We start from the raw sequence: 20,611 nt of genomic DNA, 5'->3' as shown, positions 1-20,611 counted from the left end.
CGAACCCAGGGCCTCACGCATGCAAGGCAAGCGCTCTACCACTGAGCCACCTTCCCAGCCCAGGGATTACATTTCTTGTTTACCTTGTTACCCCTTCCCTCATTTTTCTTCTTCTTTCATTTCCTCCTAATCCCCCCCAAGTTGTACAGATCATTTCCAACCTATCATCTTGTGAGTATTTCTGTTGCATATGTTCCTCCTTTGTCATTTGTCTCACCATTTCATTGTTCCTCTTCCCTTCCCTAGTTCAGACAAAAGTATGCACAATACACAAGGTACCAAAATTGAACACAGTGACAACAGGGAATAAACCAAAGGGGAGAAAACACAAAAGAAAAAAGAAATCACGTAGTGCCTTGAGAACAACAGCCACAAAGAAAAACCTCGTGTCCATGTTTGGGAGTTCATTTCACTTAGCATCATCTTATATAGTCATATGTAGATAGCTATTGAGCTTTTCTGCTCATCTGGTAAGATTATCCTAGATGTATACTAATCATTACAAATAAGGGAAACCATAGGACCTATATTTCTTTGGGTCTGGCTTACTTTATATGATTTTTTCCAAGTCCTTACATTTCCTTACAAATGGGACAGTGCCATTCTTTCTAATGGAAGCATATAATTCCATTGTGTGTGTGTGTTTGTGTGTGTGTGCTTGCTCACGTGTGTGCATCACATTTTCTTGATCCATTCATCTACTGAGAGGCATCTGGGTTGGTTTCATATCTTAGCTATTGTAAATAATGCTAAAATAAACATAGTTGTGCTGGTAGCTTTAGTGTGGCCTTGTTTCTGATCACTTGGGTAAATACCCAGAAGTGGGATTGCTGGGACATAGGGGAGCTCTATGTGTAGTCCTTTCAAGAACCTCCATAGTGTTTTCCAGAATTTACACAGTGTTCCCTGTTTGTCACATCCCCTCCAGCACCTGTTGGTATTAGATTTCTTTTTCTTTTTTTGTTTTGGGTCCGGTTGTGGGGCCTGAACTCTAGGCCTGGGTGCTGTCCCTCAGCTCTTCAGCTCAAGGCTAGCCCTCTACCACTTGAGCCACAGTGCCACTTCCGGTTTTTTTCTTTTTTGCTTATGTGGTGCTGAGGAATCGAACCCAGGGCCTCAAGCATGCAAGGCAAGCGCTCTACCACTGAGCCACCTTCCCAGCCCATAGATTTCTTGATTATAGACATTCTATGAGAGTGAAGTGGAATCTCAATGTTGCTTTGATTTGCATTTATTTTATGGCTAGAGATGTTGAACATTTCTTTTTGTGTCTATTGGCCATTCTTATTTCCTCTTCAGAAGAGTCTCTCTTTAAGTCTTTAGCCCACTCATTAATGGGGCAGTTGTTTCCTTGAGAATTTGTTTTTGGGGGATTTAATTTTTTGAGTTCTAAGTATGTTTTAGATATGAGACCATTGTCTATTATATGGCTAGTGAAGATCTTCTCCCAATCTGTGGGATTCCTACTGATTTTGCTAGCTATGTCCTTTGCCATGCAGAAGCTCTGCAATTTGATGCAGTCCCATTTGTCCAATCTTTCTTTGATTTGTTGTATTTCTGGGTCTTTATTAAGAAAAATTTGGCCTGTACCAAGGAGCCCTAGAGTTTGTCTTATTCCTTCCTCTAATGTTTTCTGGGTATCTGCTTTTATATCGAGGTCTTTGATCCATTTGGAATTGATTTGGTGCAGGGTGACGTATAAGGATCTAACTTTAGTTTTCTACAGGTGTTCAACCAATTTGCAGACAATAAACTTTTCTTTCTTTGTTCTACATGACTGTGTCCATTTGGTTTTCTGGGCTGGAACTTACAGTAACACTCATTTCACTCTCCTTTGACACAGTGAAGTTTAGCCAAACTGATTTTACTTCAGTGTTGGGCCATATTTTTTTTTCTGGTCCTCGGCCTTGGACTCTGGGCCTGGGCATTGTCCCTAGCTCTTTTCCCTCAAGACTAGCACTCTATCACTTGAGCTACACTACCACTTCCAACTTTTCCTATGATTAATTTGAGATAAGAGTCTCATGGACTTTCCTACCCTGTCTGGCTTTGAACTGCAATCCTAAAATCTGAGCCTCCTGAGTAGCTAGGATTACAGGGGTGAGACACCAGTGCCTAGCTGGACCCTATGTTTGTTTTAGTAGTTGAATACCAGAACTAGTTCTTGACTTGTGTTTCACAACAATATTGTAGAAAAAAAGGAAGGAAGGAAGGAAGGAAGGAAGGAAGGAAGGAAGGAAGGAAGGAAGGAAGGAAGGAAGGAAGGAAGCCAGGAAGGAAAGAATGGAAGGAAGGAAGGAAGACAGTCTCAGTTGAGGGCAGCTCAAATTTGTAATCCTTATTACTTGAGAGAAGGAGGATATGGGGATTGAGGTGAAGGCCACCTGGGTATAAAAGTTCTTAAGACTTCATTTCACTCAGTGTTTGTGTGCAATGGCACACAACTGTTATTCCAGCTAAAGGAGAAGCACAATGGCTGTGAGTAGCAGTGTACACTGTTATCTCCAGCAACACAGGAAGCACAGGTAGGAAGATCACAGTCCAGACCAGCCTGGACATTAAGTGAGACACTATCTCAAAAACAGTGGTGGCAAAAATGGGCTGGAGGTGTGATTCAAGTGATAAAGTATCTGCCTAGCAAGTGCAAGGCTCTGAGTTCAGTCCCCAGTAATACAAAAAGTATATACATCTTTCAGTTCTAAACTCATTAGATTCTCAGTGAGAATGGTATTTCTTTTATGAGTCATGAAGAAACAAAGATGAGCTGGAAAGCAGAGGAATAAGCCCTTATCCCTAATTTATTCTGAAACCCCATACACTCCAAGTATAAAAGTAGGTTCAGAACTAATCCCTGGCACAGTGGCTCATGCTTTTAATCACAGCTACTCAGGAGGCAGAAATCAGGAGAACTGTAATTCATGATTAGAATGGGGAAAAAGTTACTGAGACCTTATTTCAATCAATAAGCTGGGCATGGTGGTGTGGTGTTGTATGCTTGGAATCCCAGCTAGATGGGAGGGTATAGGTAGGAGGATTTCAGTCTAAGGCTGACCTTGGGCAAAAATGCAAGACCATATCTGAATAATGACTAAATTGAAAAGGACTGGGGTCTAGCCCAAGGAGTAGCTTTCCCAAGAAGTACAAGGCCTTCAGTTCAAACTTGAGTATTGCCAAAAAAGGGACTATCTTAATTATTTATCATGTCCTTTATCTCTTCTAACCTACCTGGAATAAACTATATCTGCTGAATTCAAAGTTCATAAAAGACTGATTATCATAAATTAATGTCCATGAGTCATGCCACTCACATACCCAGTTAGAAAAGTCTGTTGGTGGCTGGGTGTCCATGGCTCATCCCTGTAATCCTAGCCACTCAGGAGGCTGAGATCTGAGGATCATGGTTCAAAGTCAGCCTGGGCAGGAAAGTCCATGAGACTCTTATCTCCAATAAACCATGAGAAAACTGGAAGTGGCGCTGTGGCTCAAATGATAGAGTGCTTACCTTGAGCTGAATAGCTGAGGGACAGCATCCAGGCCCAGAGTTCAAGCCCCACCGCCAACAAAGAAAAAAGAAAAGACAAAAGAAAAGGAAAGTATGCCAGGACTGTTCACACAGCTCTCTTCACAAAAACACTTGACTCAGCTCTTCCCTTCCATAGGGTCCCATCATGGTTCTCTCCTACATCCTACCTCATGTGTTCATTTGAGACTGTCCTTGCATTTTCCATATCTGACATGCTCTTTTTATTGTAAACTCTCTACATATATGATACACAGAATTTAAAGTGGCAATTTATGTACCAAAACCCACAGCTGAGCTAAATTATAAAATTTTTCACTCCATCAGTCAAGCTGCTCACTTCTAATACTGAGGATTCTGCCATGTTGTTTTTTTGTTTTTGTTTTTGTTTGTTTTTGTTTTCTCATCATGGGGCTTGAACTATAGACCTGGGCACTGTCCCTCAGCTCTTCTGCTCAAGGCTAGTGCTCTACCACTTAAGCCACAGCGCCACTTCTGGTTTTCTGGTGGTTAATTGGAGATAAGAGTCTCACAGCCTCTCCTGCTGGGGCTGGCTTTGAACCACGATACTCAGATCTCAGCCTCCTGAGTAGCTACGATTACAGGTGTGAGTCACCAGCACCTGGCCTGCCATGATTTTGCTCATTGTGTTTCTGGACCTGCACCTGACTCTCATAATGGGAATGAAATGGTTTCCTTACCTAGGCAATTGCAAGGCTAGAATAGTATTCACAGGTTGGGATAAGATTAGTAGAAGATGGCATCACTTACCTGTGATGGTGTAAACAGCAGTGATAGCCAAGAGGATAAAGATGGCCAGGTAAAGGTCCAGTCCAAAGGCCAACTGGATGAATATAGCTCCAGAGAATATGTTGGACTAAAAGAAGAAAGGGTGGGAAAGAAATATATTCCAGGCCTCTGTTTTCTCTGCTACCATGTCTATTCGCCCTCCTTTTCTAGATAGATCTTTACTCACTCTCTGAGACTTTATTTAGATGTACCCACAAAAATATCTCCCATAAAGCCTAAAAGAACACTTCACTCACTTTTTTGTATTCTAAAAGGAGCTAGTTCATTGCTCAATTAAGGCATTTATTGAATGAGGTGACATGAGTCAAGAACTCTTTCTGTATATATGGTTTAGAGAGGTTTGATAATTGCTTGGGTGTTGAAAAAATGCATTTTAATTTTAGAATTTTTGCAGAAGGATTACAATTACATAAGTCAGGTAGAGAGTACTTTTTTTTTTGGACAATATCACACCCCTTCACTTGATCTCTCCCAGTTTTCACTCCTATCCCCACCCAAAAGTTATATAGTTGATTTTCAACATAGTGTCTAGTGAGTACCACTCCTGTATATGTTCACCCTTTGTCCCTTCATTTCTGTGTCTCCCTTTGTACTCTCAAAAACATATAAATGAGCAAACAGATAAAAGGGAAGAAAACAAAAAAAGCAAAACAGAAGAAACCTTTTGTTTCATTTCCTGGAGTTCATTTAATAAATATTATTTTGTATGATCAGATTCACATCTGATCATACAAATAGTACATGTGATTATACAGAAAGGCATGTGCCTTTTTGTTCCTCTCCCAAGAGTATCCAAAAACAGCATTCTTGAAATTAAAATTTTTGTCCTAAAGAAGTTTTAGGATTATGAATACTTTTCAGTTCCTACAACCACATAAAAATTATGTCTTTTTCAAAAGATGATTTTTTTCTCTGTTCTGGAAAATCTTGAACTACTGAGGATTTTTTTTTCCTACCTGGAATTTACACATACCCTTCTCAATTACAAGAAGTCCCTAAAGTTCCTGAGGCTCAGGGATTTTGTCCTAGGTCATCCAGGTAGAAAGTGCATCTATGTAGTTTGATCCTGAATTCACCTTGCTATACTGCAATTGTGAGATTTTTCTTAATAAAATACATTAGGAAACACTTGGAAATATAGACAAATCATCCTTAGATAATAGTAATTGTCATGGCATTATTTTAAACCTCCATGAATAACTTGTATGTAAGCCAAGGTAAACAGAGGCATTACAGTCAAATAAATCATTACAGATAAATGGATAAATAGAAGGATAGGTTGGTACGAGAGAAGTTGGAATTATTTTGCCTTTGGTAGAATGCTGAATGCTGACTGGTAACTAGGAAGGAATTCTGAAATTGAAAAAATTGTAATTGAGCAACCATCATAGCACAGATTGGATCAGGTGAAAATCATCTGTGAATGCTAAATCTGGTGGGAAGTTTTAAAGAGGAATAAGGTATTGAGATGACTGAAAGTATCTCATCGTAGACTACAGATTATGACAGAGGGGAAAATAGTTATTTTATACTGTAGAAACAGGGCCAAATCTTGACCAGATAATCAAAATTAATATTACTTTTAATGAACAGATAGACAATGGATACTTCCTATTTGGGATAGATTGACTAGAACACAACTCTATGTATATATTATTCCAGCCAAGAATGTGAAACACAAACCCAATCAGTAGGAAACATCAGAAAAATCTCAAATGAAGATTATAAACCTAGCAACTAAATGTAATGCCTGACTCTAAACTGCACCCAATACTGGAGAAAATGTAAAAATGGGCATAACTGAATCAACAGATACATTTAGGAATAGAAATTCATTAGTTAAAATTATTATATCAATGTTACTTTTATGAAAATTGCTAACTTTGTTGTGGTTTTGCAAGAAACTATACCTATTCCTAATATCAAAAATAATAATGAATAATGATGAATATTTTAATATTTTACAACTGTTAATAAAGGTCAAGTCAGGTAAAAATCACTGGGTTAAATAAAATAAAAGATGATATCAAGTCTGGGAATTCATTTACATAAAATGATTTGGAGTTAAAGGGAGATGGTATGTATTACAATTTCAAATTGTTAAAATGAGAGAGAGAGACAGAGAAAAGAACAAAAAAGAGAAGGAGGAATGAAAAGTAAGGGAGTGGAATGAAGCAGGAGGGGAAGCGGATGGAGGGAGAAAGAGGAAGAACAAGAGGAATGAAGGTCTGAATTGGGAAGGGAAGAAGTAAGGTAACTGTAGAATGAAGGAATAGATTCAGTATGTTTTCATAATACAATGTTCTATAGCAATGAAAACAAGTAAGTGTAGCAATAATATGATGAATCTTACAAACACAACCCTGACTAAAATGAGGTAGGAAACAAAATAAGTTCTTTGGTTATGCTGCTATTAAATTTAAAAAATCATCTCAAATAAACTCCCCCAAAAGCCCGAAGTGGAGCTTAAGTGGTAGAGTGCTAGACTTGAGCAAAAACAAAAACAAAAACAAAAACAAAAAAAGCCCAAAACAAACAAAACTCAGGGACAGCACCTAGGTCCTGAATTCAAGCTCCAGAACAGGCACAAAAAAGAAATTAAAGAGGCAAAACTAAGTTCAGGTGTTAGCAATCAGAATGATTTAACAGGAAAGAGGAAGCAGTATTTATAATGTCTAACAAAATCTTTGTAAGCCTCTCTTTGGATAAAGAATTTATATCCTATGGGGAAGGGAGAGTACAAAAGAAGAAAATTATGAGGTATGAATCTGAATACTTTATATGCATGTATACAGAAAGAATAATAAAGCCCATTAAAATTATTTCCCAAGGGTGGATGGGGATAAGAGGGAGAAATCAAGGAGTAAATTTGATCAAAGTGAATAACAAGCATATGTGCACAAAACCTCTTTTTGCAATAAACATATAGTAATAAAAATGTCAACCACAGAGCTTTTAGATGAATAATCTGTCATTGAATCTCAAGGAGCTAAAAATAACCAATTTCAACTTCAGTGGAAATAAAGAACTAACAGATATCAGAGTAGAAATAATTGAAACAGAAACTTGAAAGGTGGTCCAAAGCCTGGTGACGGTGGCTCATGTCTATAATCCTAGCTACTCAAGAGGTTTGATGCCAGCCTGGGTAGACAAATCCAAGACTCTTGTCTCCCATTAACCACCCAAAGCCAAGGCCAGTGAAGATGTGGCTCAAGTGGTAGAGTGCTGCCTTCAGTGAAAAAGCTAGGAAATTGCATCCAGGTTCTGAGTTCAAGTGCCAGTACCAGTGCATGTGAATGTGCGTGCGCGCGCACGCTCGCGCACACACACACACACACACACACACACACACACACACACACACACACACACACACACACACACACACAGGGCAATATAAAAGATCGATGAAGCCAGGGGCTAGCTCTTTAAAAAGATAAACATTACTGACAAATCCTTGGCTAGATTAATTGTGAGACTGTGAAGAATTATTCAAGTAAATAAAATCAGGAAGAAAAAGGAAACATTACGTACGGGCACCATAGACATCTACAATCATGTGGCCATACTTCATAATTTATAATGTATTTCAAAATAGAGGAACAAAATTAACATTTTTCTAACACAAAGAAATGATAAGTGTTTAGAAGATGCTAATTACTCTGATTTTTATTTTTGAAGACTGTATATATAGTATCAAAATATTACATTGTCTTTCATAAATATATGCCAGTCCTGAAGCTTGAACTCTGGCACTGTCTCTGAGATGCTTTTTTTCAAGGCTAGCACTCTTACCTTGTGAGCCACACTACCATTTCTGGCTTTTTCTGTGATTAATTGGAGATTAGAATCGCATGGACTTTCCTGCCTGGGGTAGCTTTGAACTGTGATCCTCACATCTTAGCCTCCTGAGTAGCTAAGATTTCAGACAAAAGTCATCATACCATTATATATTAATTTAAAAGGAGAATGATAGATAGTACAGCAGGAATCCAGTTAAAAGTAGAAACCTAAATTACCTTATTATAAATTCCTTGACTCTTACTTTGTAAGTTACCATCAAGACATTACATACATGCTTTAAAAATTATCTGTAAATGTAATGTGATGTCAGGAAAATGAACCCTTAGATGTGTATTTTAATGTTTTTTTCTTTCATGCATGTGTTTCTAACGCATTTATAAGATTATCTCTTTGTTGCTTTGTATGTCCCTCCCCCACAGTATAACCCCTGCTTTCACTATATTTGATGTCAGTATAACTAGTGGAGGAGAAGGGGAAAAACCAGTTCTATAAGGATACAGGTGGACCTGTTGCAACAATGAGAAGCACAAGTTGTCATGTCCAAAACGAGCTTTACAACGTTGGTGCGGTGGGGGGGTGGGGGGGGAGGGGGGGGAAGGAATAGGATTGGGATGGGGGGGAGGGGGGAGGCTGGGAAGGGATGTGAAGGGTAAACAAAGGAGGAGGCTGCAATGCTTGGTAAGAAATGTACACATTATCCTGCCCATGTAATTGTAACTCCTCTGTACAGTATGTTCACAAATAAAATTAAATTAAATTAAAAATAAAAAAAAATTATCTGTAAATGCCCTATAGGAAATGTACTCATTACCTTACTCATGTAACTAATCCCTCTGTACAGTATCTTTACAATAAAAATATTTAAAAAATATCAGTAAGTAGCTTATATATGAATTACTGTATTATTGTGGCAAAAATTATTGAGGCATAAAAGTTATAACATTTGAGTCCTTATCTTGGGGTTCATTTCACCTAACATCAACTTATCTGACTGTTTCTGCTTGTCTCAGACATATATTAGTTATTGCAAATAAAGGAAACCATGGGATCTATGTTTCTTTGGGCCTGGCTTACTTCACTTAATACAAATTTTCCAAGTCTTTCCATTTCCTAACAAATGGGGCAATGTCATTCTTTCTGATGGAGGCATAGAATTCCATTGTGTATATATACCACATTAAGCACTCAAATGTTTTTTCTTTCTTGCTATTGTTTCTAACACATTTATAAGATATTTCTTTGTTGCTTTGTATGTCCCTCCCCCATGGTATAACCCCTGTTTTCACTGTATTTGATGTTGCTATAATTTGTGGAGGGGAAAAACAAATTGTTTAAATAGGGATACAGGTGGACCCATTGCAACAATGAGATGTACAAGACATTATGTCGAAAAACAAACTTTAACTTTGGCATGGAGGGAGGGGAGGAGATGGGAAGGGATGGGAAGGGGAAACAAAGGAGGAAGCAACAATGCTTGATAAGAAATGTACTCATTACCTTGCTCATGTAATTGTAACCCCTCTGTACAGTATGTTCACAATAAAAAGGTTATAACAAACTGTACTTGAATGTTCAATGTGATGGCATGAATGACATCACAACAGTCTGAAAATATTTCCCATTATAAAGATTAACTGCAATGATCAAGCATTTTCAGTATCTGAAATGCAAACCTAGATTAGATAATAGCTTGGACCAAAGTGAATTTCCTGATTTTAAAATTTTCAATGTGGTTTTCTAAAGAAGGTCAATGTCTTTCTGAACATAAAGTGAAATATTTAGGCATCAAGGGACAACATGCCTACTGCTGGAAGCTGAAAATCAGCCAATTCCCCCCGCCCCGCCCCCTGCATTCTAAGAAATAAATAGCTTCCCCAAATGTGTCATTCTAATTCCATAGCATGGTCTAATAACTAACCACCACAGAATCTGCTATCACAGTGTAAAAGTACACAAATAATCAAGTCTAAGATTATAATCTTATCATCTCACGCATAAGTATGCAGGCAAGAATGGATTTCTGCTGTGCTATCTCTCATTCTAGAACCACAGGCTCCTGAGGACCCTTTCTCTCTGAGAGGTATAATCCTCCCATGACCTCCATGGCTACTGTCAACCTGTCAGATCTCAAGAAGAGCTGGGACATTACCAAATACAGCTCAGTTGTGAAACAATGTGTACAGTTCCTGACCTTATGGGCCCATGTGCTTCCCATTGTCTCCTCCAGATTTTCTTCTCCCACATTTTTATTAGTATCAATTAGTTGTACAGGAGATTTCATTTTGACCTGTCCATGTATGCATGCAATGTACTTTGATCAGATTTGTCCCTCTGTTACTCTCTCTTATATCTCCTCCCATCTCAAACCAATCTCAACAAACTTTATTGTTGCAGCTGGTTAACTTCCAACAACAGTGACTCTGCTTAATAGAAAAACAAAGCTAAAAATCCCTTTCTTTTTTCCCTTAGGAACATTGAGATCCCTGCCTGGATTGTAAACTATTATAAACTATTGTAAACTACTATATAGATTAGGTGAGATGATCGTTTTCAACACCAATGCAGGAAGAGCAAATACGTTTTCTCTTGTTTTATACCCATTCTATTAAATCTTCACAGTCTTTTCTTCCTTATTCCTGATCACCTCCAAGGAATGTAACATTAAAAAGTTTAACTTCTTTTTTAAAAATTGTATTTCATATTTACTGTGGCTTGAACTCATGGCCTGGGCACTGTTGCTTTTGCTCAAGGCTGGCAGTCTGCCACTTGAACCATACCCCAATGGGTTGGCTTTGAACTTCAGTCCTCATATCTCAGCTTTCTGAGTGGCTAAGATGACAGGTATGAGCCACTAGCACCCAACTTCAACTTCATTTAACACATAACTGTGATGTCTTTTTTTATTGAGGCCGTCTTAGAAAAAATAGGGTAAATTTAAGAAAAGTCATTCTCCTTGATCTCATTCATATTTTGTAGAGAGATCCTAGGGAGTTTAAGCCATGCACATGGCTTCACATTACTGTATTAACAAAGGCTGTTGTCCACTTCTTGATTTTAACTATCTGGTAAGTTTGGGGGAGCTAAAATACTGTGATACTCACTGAGATTTGCATGACCATAAGCATGACGAGGGAGAGGATGGAGAGGTAGATCTGGAGCCGCTTCCCACCAAATCTCTTCTTGAGATATTCTGGCATGGTCATTACCTGCAGGCAGACATCCACAAGAATACAACTTCAGAATCCAGCATAGTCACAGTGACTGAGCACTATGGACCTGGCATGCTAGGCATAATTAAGAGAGAAAGAAATGGCCCCATGGTAAAGTAAAAAAGAGCTGGGATAGCCATATGGACTGAAGGTAGATCCTGTTGATAACCTCCTTGTTGCAACGTTTATTGTATGAGTGCTCTTTAGAAAGGGGAGGTTTAATATATATGTAGGTGTTCAATGCTGTCCACCACACCAAGTGTCTTGGTAGACACATCAACAAATAATTTTTATTATATTTACCCATCGCAGTCAATAAAAGTAATATTATTTGGAAAATAATGAACTTGCTGGAGACCAGTGGCTCACACCTGTAATCATAGCTACTCAGGAGGATGAGATCTGAGGATCATGGTTCAAAGCTAACACAGGCAGCAAAGTCACTGAGACTCTTATCTCCAATTAGCCACCAGAAAACTGGAAGTGGTGCTGTAGTTCAAGAGGTAGAGCGCTTGCTTTGAACTGAAGTGTTGAGGACAGCACCCAGGCTCAGAGTTCAAGCCCCACGACCAAAAAAAAAAAAAGTGCAGTTAAGATACCAATACAGTGATACTCAAAAAAATTCAACTATACATATGGTAGTCACAGGATTATGTTTTTGAAAATAATTACTCATATCCTTAAAAAAATAGTATGGCTTTCATTACTGAAGTATGAGACTGAACATCTTGATTTTGTATCACACCAAAGTGTGGCAATGATGTAAAGGCCAAATATGTAATTAAAAGGGAAGCAGACTAGAAAAAAAATTCTGAAACCTTTCAGGCTGGTTATGAAAAACAGGAAGAAAAGATGTGCAATTGTAGGGTTGATAAGTACTTTCCAAAGAGGTTATTAGCACAGACAAATTGGAACCAGGTGTTGTGCGTCCAGATAATGGGAAGAAAATGCCAATGGCCTCTTACAAATCTCTGAAGTTGTCTCTCTAATCTTAGGCCAGAGATCTGGAAGGACCAAATGATTTCAGGGAATGGATGCATTGTATTGTCTTATGGGCTGCTGCCCAGGCAACCTCAGCCCTCTACACAGTGCAGACTGTAGAGATTCACCAGCATAGCAGGGGCTCCAATGGGGCCAAGCATATTACATGCTCTAACTCCACAAAGAGCCAAGGGGCAGACTTCGGTGGCATCCATATGTTGCTAATGCTGAAGACATACAGAATTAAAGATTTAAGGAGTCATGGCTGTTTCTGTGGAGATTACCAAGCAAAGCTTGAAAAGATCAGGCAGAAGTGCCAGAGAGAAAGCCCTACTGAATCACTTCTGGGACCCTGACTAGTGGAGTTGTATGCATGGAGCTCCAAAGGACACCCAAGAAAAGGGAGAGAGATCGACAGCATGCAACATTAACCTGAAAATGCTGGAAGTACTAGACTTAGTTCCAAAAGCTACTGTATAAAACTGAGCCCAATAAAGTCATAAAAATTGGCCTTCCCAAAGCCTTTGGGGGGTTCACTTTCTATTCAAGTATCCATAGGATTCCTGAGATAATTTAGCTTTCAGGTATAGTATTTGCTCTGCCTTATTTTGGTATTGATGAGATCTGTGATCCTTTTCAGAGGGTCTGTGTCTCTCTTTTGGAATAGAAATGTTTATACTTTCATTGTCTCACCGATTTATTGGAAAAGTAATTTATTTTACTAAGTTGTAACTAGAAAGTTTCCAATGGAGTTTCACCTGTGACTTTAGACTTGGACTTCTGAGTTGATGCTGGAATGAATTAAGGCTTAGAGATGATTGCCAGAGAGAATGCAATTTAGATTGTGAGATAAACATGAATTTTACAGGGTATAGTCACAGTCCTATGGTCTGAAAATGATTGTCCTTCAACAAGATAAATGAGGTTCAGATTTTGTCCAGAGTGCGGAATCTAATAAAGTGGGGATTAATAGAAGACAAATGATGAAAGATTATTTAATGAATGGATACCCTAATGAATGGTTTGATTCCAATGTCACAGGAGTGGGTTCTTGAGAGAGTGGGTTTTATAAAGGAAGGCCAATCCATGCTTTTTTTTGGCATGCCATTATTTTCTTTTCTGCTTCTTCAACATATTGTGATTCTGCAGTGGCCATAGTCAAAGCAATGCTGGTACTGTAGTCTTTAATCTCCAGAACTGTGTGCTCAATAAACCTCTTTTCCTTATGAAGTATCAGATGTTAAGATTGTTATAGCAACACTATAAACTAAAACAGAATTGCAAAGGCACCAAACACCCATTTCCAAAGTGAATTCAGTGCTTTGTTCTCATCCATCATCTAGATTCCTTCTGGAATCTCTTCCCCACTAGAGGAGACCTTAGGCTTCCAGGCCTTTGAACTTCATGTCTTAGAATGCATTCTAACGCTCCCTTCTTAACTCCCTTTATGTGTTATTTGTTATCAAGCCTGATTTATCTTGGTCTCAGAAGCAACTCTCTAACTTTTCTTTTTCTTTCCTATACAATCATAAATTATTTTGTCAACTTTTTCACGGATCACCTGCTCAAGTCCATTCTCCCCTGAGATCTGAGCTAAGATTCCTAAACTTCATGTCTCATTATGAATCATAAGTGCTAGAAAGCCTGTATTTGTCATCTTAGAGAGAATACAGGACACAGCTTTGAAATCTAGGATGTGTAGGCCTTTCCCCTGCATTAACAGATCCACCATTCCATCTCTCACCACGCTTCCTCCATATAATCCCCATATGCCAAATCCTTTCACAAGTTTCAACTGCTATATGTTTTCTATACCATTCTTCTATCTGATTCTTCTATCTTTAGAGGTGACAGGATCCCTCAAGGATGAAGCCAGGACACCTTTGGGGAGCTTTCCCTGAAGGACATAGGATTCCCAGATGCAGGATTTTTATACCACATGCTCATTATGCAAGAAAACTATAGATTTCTCACCTGACTACAGCCACAGTCTACACTGAAAGCCTTCCAAGGAAGGGATTTGGTTTTTGTTGATGGTGGATTTTTAGCAATAGACCAAGTGAAGGCTGAGTACCCATGTTTCAGTAAAAGTTAAAAGTTCATGGATAAAAGAATGCCTGAAGATAGGTTTGAGAGGTGGCCCCTGAGTACATGTAGATACTCACCCCTGCCTTAATGTATATGGGGACAAAAAACCACCCTAGGACCAGCACCAGCACCAAGGCCTGTAAAAATACAATAAAAGAGGGTGAAATTCAAGAGGCTTGCTAGTATGACTTCTTAGATCTCAGTATCTGAAACAAAGTTGGCTTAGATCCTATCTTATCATGATTCTCTGATGGTTGTAGATTTCTTCCTTTTGTCTCTATGATTCAGAGGCTACCATTTCCTGAGGTTTAAAATGTGATCAAAGATATGTGGGAAAGAACATTGGAACATAATAAATCTGAGTCCAGTTAGGCCATTGAAAGATATCCAAAGCATTGGACAGAACAATCAGAAAGGACTTTGGAAATTGAAGATTCTCTGTGCCTGTCATATCTTTCAAATGCTAAACCAATGATAAGAAATAAAACCTATCATTTATATGAAACATTCACTGAAGCTTTTTTTTTTGGTCAGTCCTGAGGCTTGAACTCAGGGCCTAGGTACTGTCCCTGAGCTTCTTTTGCTCAAGCTAGTACTCTACCATTTGAGCCACAGCACCCCTTCTGGCTTTTTCTGCTTATGTGGTACTGTGGAATTAAACCCAGGGCTTCATGCATGCTAGGAAAGCACTCTACCATTAAGCCACATTCCCAGCCCTTCTTTGTGTTTTCATGATATGTAATGCTTATGCCTCTCTAACAACCCACTGAGGCCAACATTATTCTTATATTACAGGGGTGAAAAATGAACATCACAGAGAGTATGGAAGCCCAAGGTTACAGGCTTACAAAGGAACCAACCAGCTGAGCTATCTGTGCTGGTAATCACAGCCATATGGGACATAGATCATTTTGAGGCAGAGTCCATAAGTCTCCCAAAAAGAAACTGATGATGGGGCCCATAAGGAGTCAGGGTATACACTGGAGCTCCTGATACTACTCAAGTAGAATTGGGGATAAAATCCTCAACAAGCTATTTGTGGTGACTCAAGGTCACTTCCTGTTTTTACCCAATAATGATCTCTTTAAAATTTTTTTCCAGTGATTCATCTTCCTCTGATTGATATGCATAGAGTTGTTCACACAACACTCCTTCTCTCCCCCCCCACAAATACCACCATGAAAACAAGGATGAGAGAAAAGAATAGACAAAAAGTACCATTTACAATACTCTCATCATATGTCTAGCCAAATGACAGGTAATACGGTGATCTGAGTACAAGAGAAGACAGGTTCCTTGTCTTTCCAAAATGTAGGGTATGACTAAAAGCACATGGCTTTTGTGATACCATAGCAAAACAATTAGAAACCCCATCACAGATGTTTTATCTGTAGTCTCTAGAAATATTTATTGCTACCTCCACTGTTAATGCTTTGATCAGCTCTGTGTAGACAGTTTCCATTGAGCCATTTGGTGTGGTTCTCCCTTGACACCTACCAAGTCTATGATGGATTTATTTCCCCAAGATCCTTCAATATATTGTGCATCATTTTCTCCTTCTACATTCTACACTGTAGTGGAATGAATAATTTTCATCAACTGGATTCTGCAAAAAAAATGGAACTTTTGGATTTACATTAAAAATCTTCCTTTCACCTGCTTTATGGCTGGACACGAGGTCCAGAAAGAAGAGAGAAAATTGAGATCTCAAATTGTCAAAGCGGGGCAAGTGAAAATGGATACTGAGCCATAGAGAAATGACATTTCAGGTAGCAAAACTGTTGGAGAAAAATCTCAGAAGTTAATAATGAGCCTGGTATGGCTCAGGTAGTATGGGACTACAGAGGTGTTAAAGGGCAAACAAAATGTTAACTAAGAGAAAGAAGAATAAAAATCAAACCAAACCAGGCCCTGATGGCTCATGGCTATACATCCTAGTTACTCAGGAGGTTGAGATCTGAGCATTGCAATTCAAATTTAGCCTGGGCAGGAAAAAGGCAGCCTCCCAGAAGTTTTTATCTCCCAGGAACCACCAAAAAGCTAGGAGGGAAGCTGTGGCTCAAGTGGTAGAGCACTAGCCTTGAGTAAAAAAACTAAGGAATAATATCCAGACCCTGAGTTCAAGTCCCATGACAGACAAAAAAGAGAACAGATATTACGTCCTAGAAACTTTGGGTTTGATTTGATTAAAATATCTTGGTGTGGCTCAATTTAGAGGACAAGTCTTTTGATGTTACTTACATTCCATTCATTTGCTGCAACAGCTATTCCAGTAGCTGACCCTGTCCCAGCCAGGCCCACAAAGTGGCCGGCACCTATGTTAGTGGCAAAGAGAGAAGCTCCCATCTGGAAGGCAAAAGAGGAGACTGCTGTTATTAAATGATTCAAATTAGACTTCTTTCAAATGGATAGATATAAAGGGGACACAAATCACTACACCTTTAGAGCAGTCCATGTCCTGTGGGCTAAATCCAGAATATTACCACTTTTTATGTGAACCCTATAGATAAAAAATGTTTGTGGAAAAAAATCTGAATAGCCAAAAGTAGTTTTAAAAATCGAATGAGTAATTAACTTTTGTGACATGTGAAAATGTGGAATTAAGTGAATTGCCAATTTCAGCATCCAGTGAGTCTAGGGGAAGGGAACAGATTGAATGGGGAAAAATGATGGAAGGGGTGATTCTGATCAAGAAGCATTGACCACTTAGATGGACAAGTTAAATTCTAAATGCCTTGTGCAACCTTTTGAAGCTCAGTAGTAACAGTTAAAAATGTCCTCAAAACAGTCTTGTTGGAAAGAAGCATATTTATTGGTTTACATATTGACTACAGGTGCTTTTGTGATGTAATGTAAAAGCTATATAGTTGAAAAATTATATAAACTTTAAACTCAAAAGTACTTCAGATCAGACCTTTTAGAAAAAACCCACTGATATCTGCCTTCAGTTACATTAATACATCTGCCAATATGTTCTGAGTTGAGCCCATCTTTAACCAAAAACTATCAGAGATGGTAAGAGTCAGTGGCTGACTACTCAGGAGATTGAGATCTGAGGATGACAGTTTTACCCCATCCCCGGCAGGAACATCACAAGAGTCTTATTTTCAATAAACTACTACAATAAAGTACAGAAAACAACAAAAGTGATGCAGTGGCTCAAGTGGTAGAGTGCTAGCCTTGAGTTCAAGGAGACTCAGGGACAGCTCCCAGGCCCTGATGCTGAGTTCAAGCCCCAGGACTGCCAAAAGAAAAGATAACTAAAAAACTATCAGAACCCTCATCAGATCTTGTCACTCAAATGATTACCAAGTACCTCATATTTCAGGAGAGAACTCCTCCTTCATATTCCTTCCCAGCAATCAGACATTCTTCTCATTTGTGTCCCTTTCCACCATATTGTCTGCTGTTAAAGACTCACAGATGAAGTGAGATCTCTTGAGTGAGTCATGAATGAGTACCAGTTCTGAAAGAACAGAACAAGGGCCTGGAACCCAGTGATGATTCATTTATTCCAGTATTTAGCTCTGTCGTGCTCACTTTTTTTCTGTTCAGCTAGTTGGGAGGGATATTGAGATTGTTTGAGTGCCTACAAGAATGTAAGCTTCTCAAAAGCTTGGGATTGGTTGAGGCTTATATGCTTCAAAATATAGTACACAAAGGCAATATCTGATTGAATTCTCTAAGTAAAAATCCATTTTGAATTGGAAGTTAGTCTGCTTCAGTTACCCTGGCCAGGTCAGTTCTCTCTTCCCATTTCCACCCCTCCCCTCTCTTCCCCTCCCCTCCCCTCCCCTCCGTACTTTTGTTAGTCCTGGGGCTTGAACTCAGGCCCTGGCATTGTCTCTGAGCTTCTTTTCACTCAAGGCTACTACTCTACCACTTGAGACACAGTTCTACTTCCTGCTTTTTTGGTGGTTAACTGGAGATAAGAGTCTCACAGAAATTCCTACCTGGGCTGACTTTGAACAACTATCTTTAGATCTCAGCCTCCTGAGCAGCTAGGCTTACAGATAGGAGCCACTGGCTCCTATCAAGGTTTGATTATTTCTTTTCTACTGGCTAGGTCAGTTCTGAAACTGTTTTTTTTTTTTTTACACTATTTACATGTGTAAGATCTATGAAGGAATCATTGGGATCCATTACATACCTCATCCCATTCATTCTCTAGGATTACAGAGGAAAATGCAGCTTTATTTCCAATGTTTTCTATAAACACACACACATACACACGTTTGCAAACACATGCACACATTTTACCAATTTATCCATAGGAAATTAGTCTACTTACCGGCCACCAGGAGATATCTCGACCAGCCAGGAAGTAACCTCCAACTGTGCTTCGGTTGGTCTTCAGCATGGCCTGAGCAGAAAGACATGTGAGAGTTAAGGTGTCACAACAGGTGTACTCACAGGATTCACATAATGCTCCAGTCACTGTGGCCAGCATGTTGACAGCAGTGATGTTTCAGCACTCCCCTAGAAGGAAATATTTTCTAGAAACTGTGATGATCATCAATTTTTAAACAGATTTGTAATCATAGCTTTATTAAAGAAAACAAACCTTGGACTTTGAAGGAGTTCAAGAAACCATGTTGTGACAAACTGGTATTTATTTCCTTTATGAACACAATGTGAGGTAACCCTAATGCTGTGCTCAGGTGAAAATTTGCAGCATTGACTCCCCCACTCCAAAGACCGAATGCAATACAAATGACTTATCCACCTTGCAAAGCCAGAAAAGAAACAGACAGCAAATAGAAAAATAAAGTAAATGAATTAACAAAAATATTCTGTCATTTTGCTGGCATAAAAGATTCCAGATATAGTAAATAAACCAATAGCTGAAATGATGAGGTTGCTGGGAGAATGGATTCACTCAGCAAAGTATTACTTATGTCATACAGCAGGAAATGATCCAGATGGAAACACAATGGCACTTGTGAAAATTGCCAAGACACTTCAACACAACCCTGGTGCCCACCCAAAAGCCTATTAGCATCCTACATACCCATAGCCCGACAGCTACCACCACTATGAAATAGATGACAATGACAGAGATGTCAGCAGCATTTTGAATGGGTCTTGACAACGGAGGGGTCTCTGGGGTCTCAGTGATAGTGTTGGGGCTTGATGTGCTGGCCATGGTGGCAGGTGGTGGTGATCCCATCCCAAGAGTGGCCCTTCTTTATAGAAGTATTGGGTTAATGATCAGCCTCAAGCAGATGAGCAAGGTATCAGGGCTGATTCCAGGCAGGTGGACTTTTAAACTTTTCTTGGTAATTCAGGCTATGAGACTTTGGCCTTCCAGCACTTCATATTGACCTATGTAGTATGTTAGAATACAATGTATCCCAGAAAAAGAGTGCAAATTGAAAGTGAACATGGTGTGGGAGTATAGTGCACTAAAGGAGGTTTGATCAGTTTAGTTCAGTCTATGGGAGAGATGATGAGAGATAAGGAGAAGAATAGAGGAGAAGGTTTGAAAACAGGGAAGGATGGATAAAAGGTGAGAGTTCCTTACAGAGTAGAAAAGGCCCTTGATCAACAATTTTATCTCATGAAAATGAAGTTACTCATTCACCTATAGGTTTCCCCCAACTCTACATTTCTTTGGAACAGATAGTTTAAACAAATTTCACATGAAACATCAGGATAACGACACCTCATGTAGGAATGGAAAATAGCTCTACACCTACCACTTTAACATTTAAGTGTGAAATTCAGTGGCATGGTTCTAAGTAGAACTGGAATTGCCACCTTCCATTTTTATAATTTAAAAAAATTTATTGTAAAAAATAGTGTACAGAGGGGTTATAGTTACAAGAGTAAGTTAATGAGTTCATTTCCTGTCAAGCATTGTTACCTCCTCCTTTGTTTTTCCCCAACCATCCCTTCCCTCCCCACCTCCCCAACCCTCCTTCCCCCGCAAGTTGTAAAGTTCTTTTTCAACATAGTGTCTTGTACATCTCATTGTTACAATAGGTCAACCTGTATCCTTGTTCCAGCATTTTGTTATTTACCTTCCCCTCTCCAAATTAGAAAAATGTATATACAAAATGCAGGATACAGATGTTAAATACAGTGAAAACAGGGGTTATACAGTGGGTGAAGAACATACAAGGGAAACAAAAAAAATCACCTAGTACATTTTAGAAATGTTAAAAACAATAGCAAGAAAGAAATAACAAGTTGTGCT

The 20,611-nt window shown here is 38.9% G+C and overlaps 1 protein-coding gene across 1 annotated transcript in view; it reads right to left on the bottom strand.

Annotated features, from left to right (window-relative positions):
• LOC138808246 (solute carrier family 5 member 4-like) overlaps nt 1–19,558 on the bottom strand; it is a 42,788-nt gene extending 23,230 nt beyond the window's left edge. The window contains exons 1-6 of the mRNA XM_069994225.1: nt 19,424–19,558; nt 18,704–18,775; nt 16,654–16,758; nt 14,490–14,549; nt 11,236–11,340; nt 4,292–4,397 (exon numbers count right to left, since the gene is read on the bottom strand). Coding sequence (XP_069850326.1) covers nt 4,292–4,397; nt 11,236–11,340; nt 14,490–14,549; nt 16,654–16,758; nt 18,704–18,775; nt 19,424–19,558 — 583 coding nt within the window. The remainder of the gene's footprint in view (nt 1–4,291; nt 4,398–11,235; nt 11,341–14,489; nt 14,550–16,653; nt 16,759–18,703; nt 18,776–19,423) is intronic.
• Nucleotides 19,559–20,611: the final 1,053 nt, after the last annotated feature.

This window comes from Dipodomys merriami, unplaced genomic scaffold, assembly GCF_024711535.1.
Source record: "Dipodomys merriami isolate MVZ:Mamm:240054 unplaced genomic scaffold, mDipMer1.0.p SCAF_45, whole genome shotgun sequence".
Classification (NCBI taxonomy): Eukaryota; Metazoa; Chordata; class Mammalia; order Rodentia; family Heteromyidae; genus Dipodomys; species Dipodomys merriami.
Note: the sequence above shows the minus strand (reverse complement) of the source record. Positions and strands in the feature narration are given on the sequence as shown.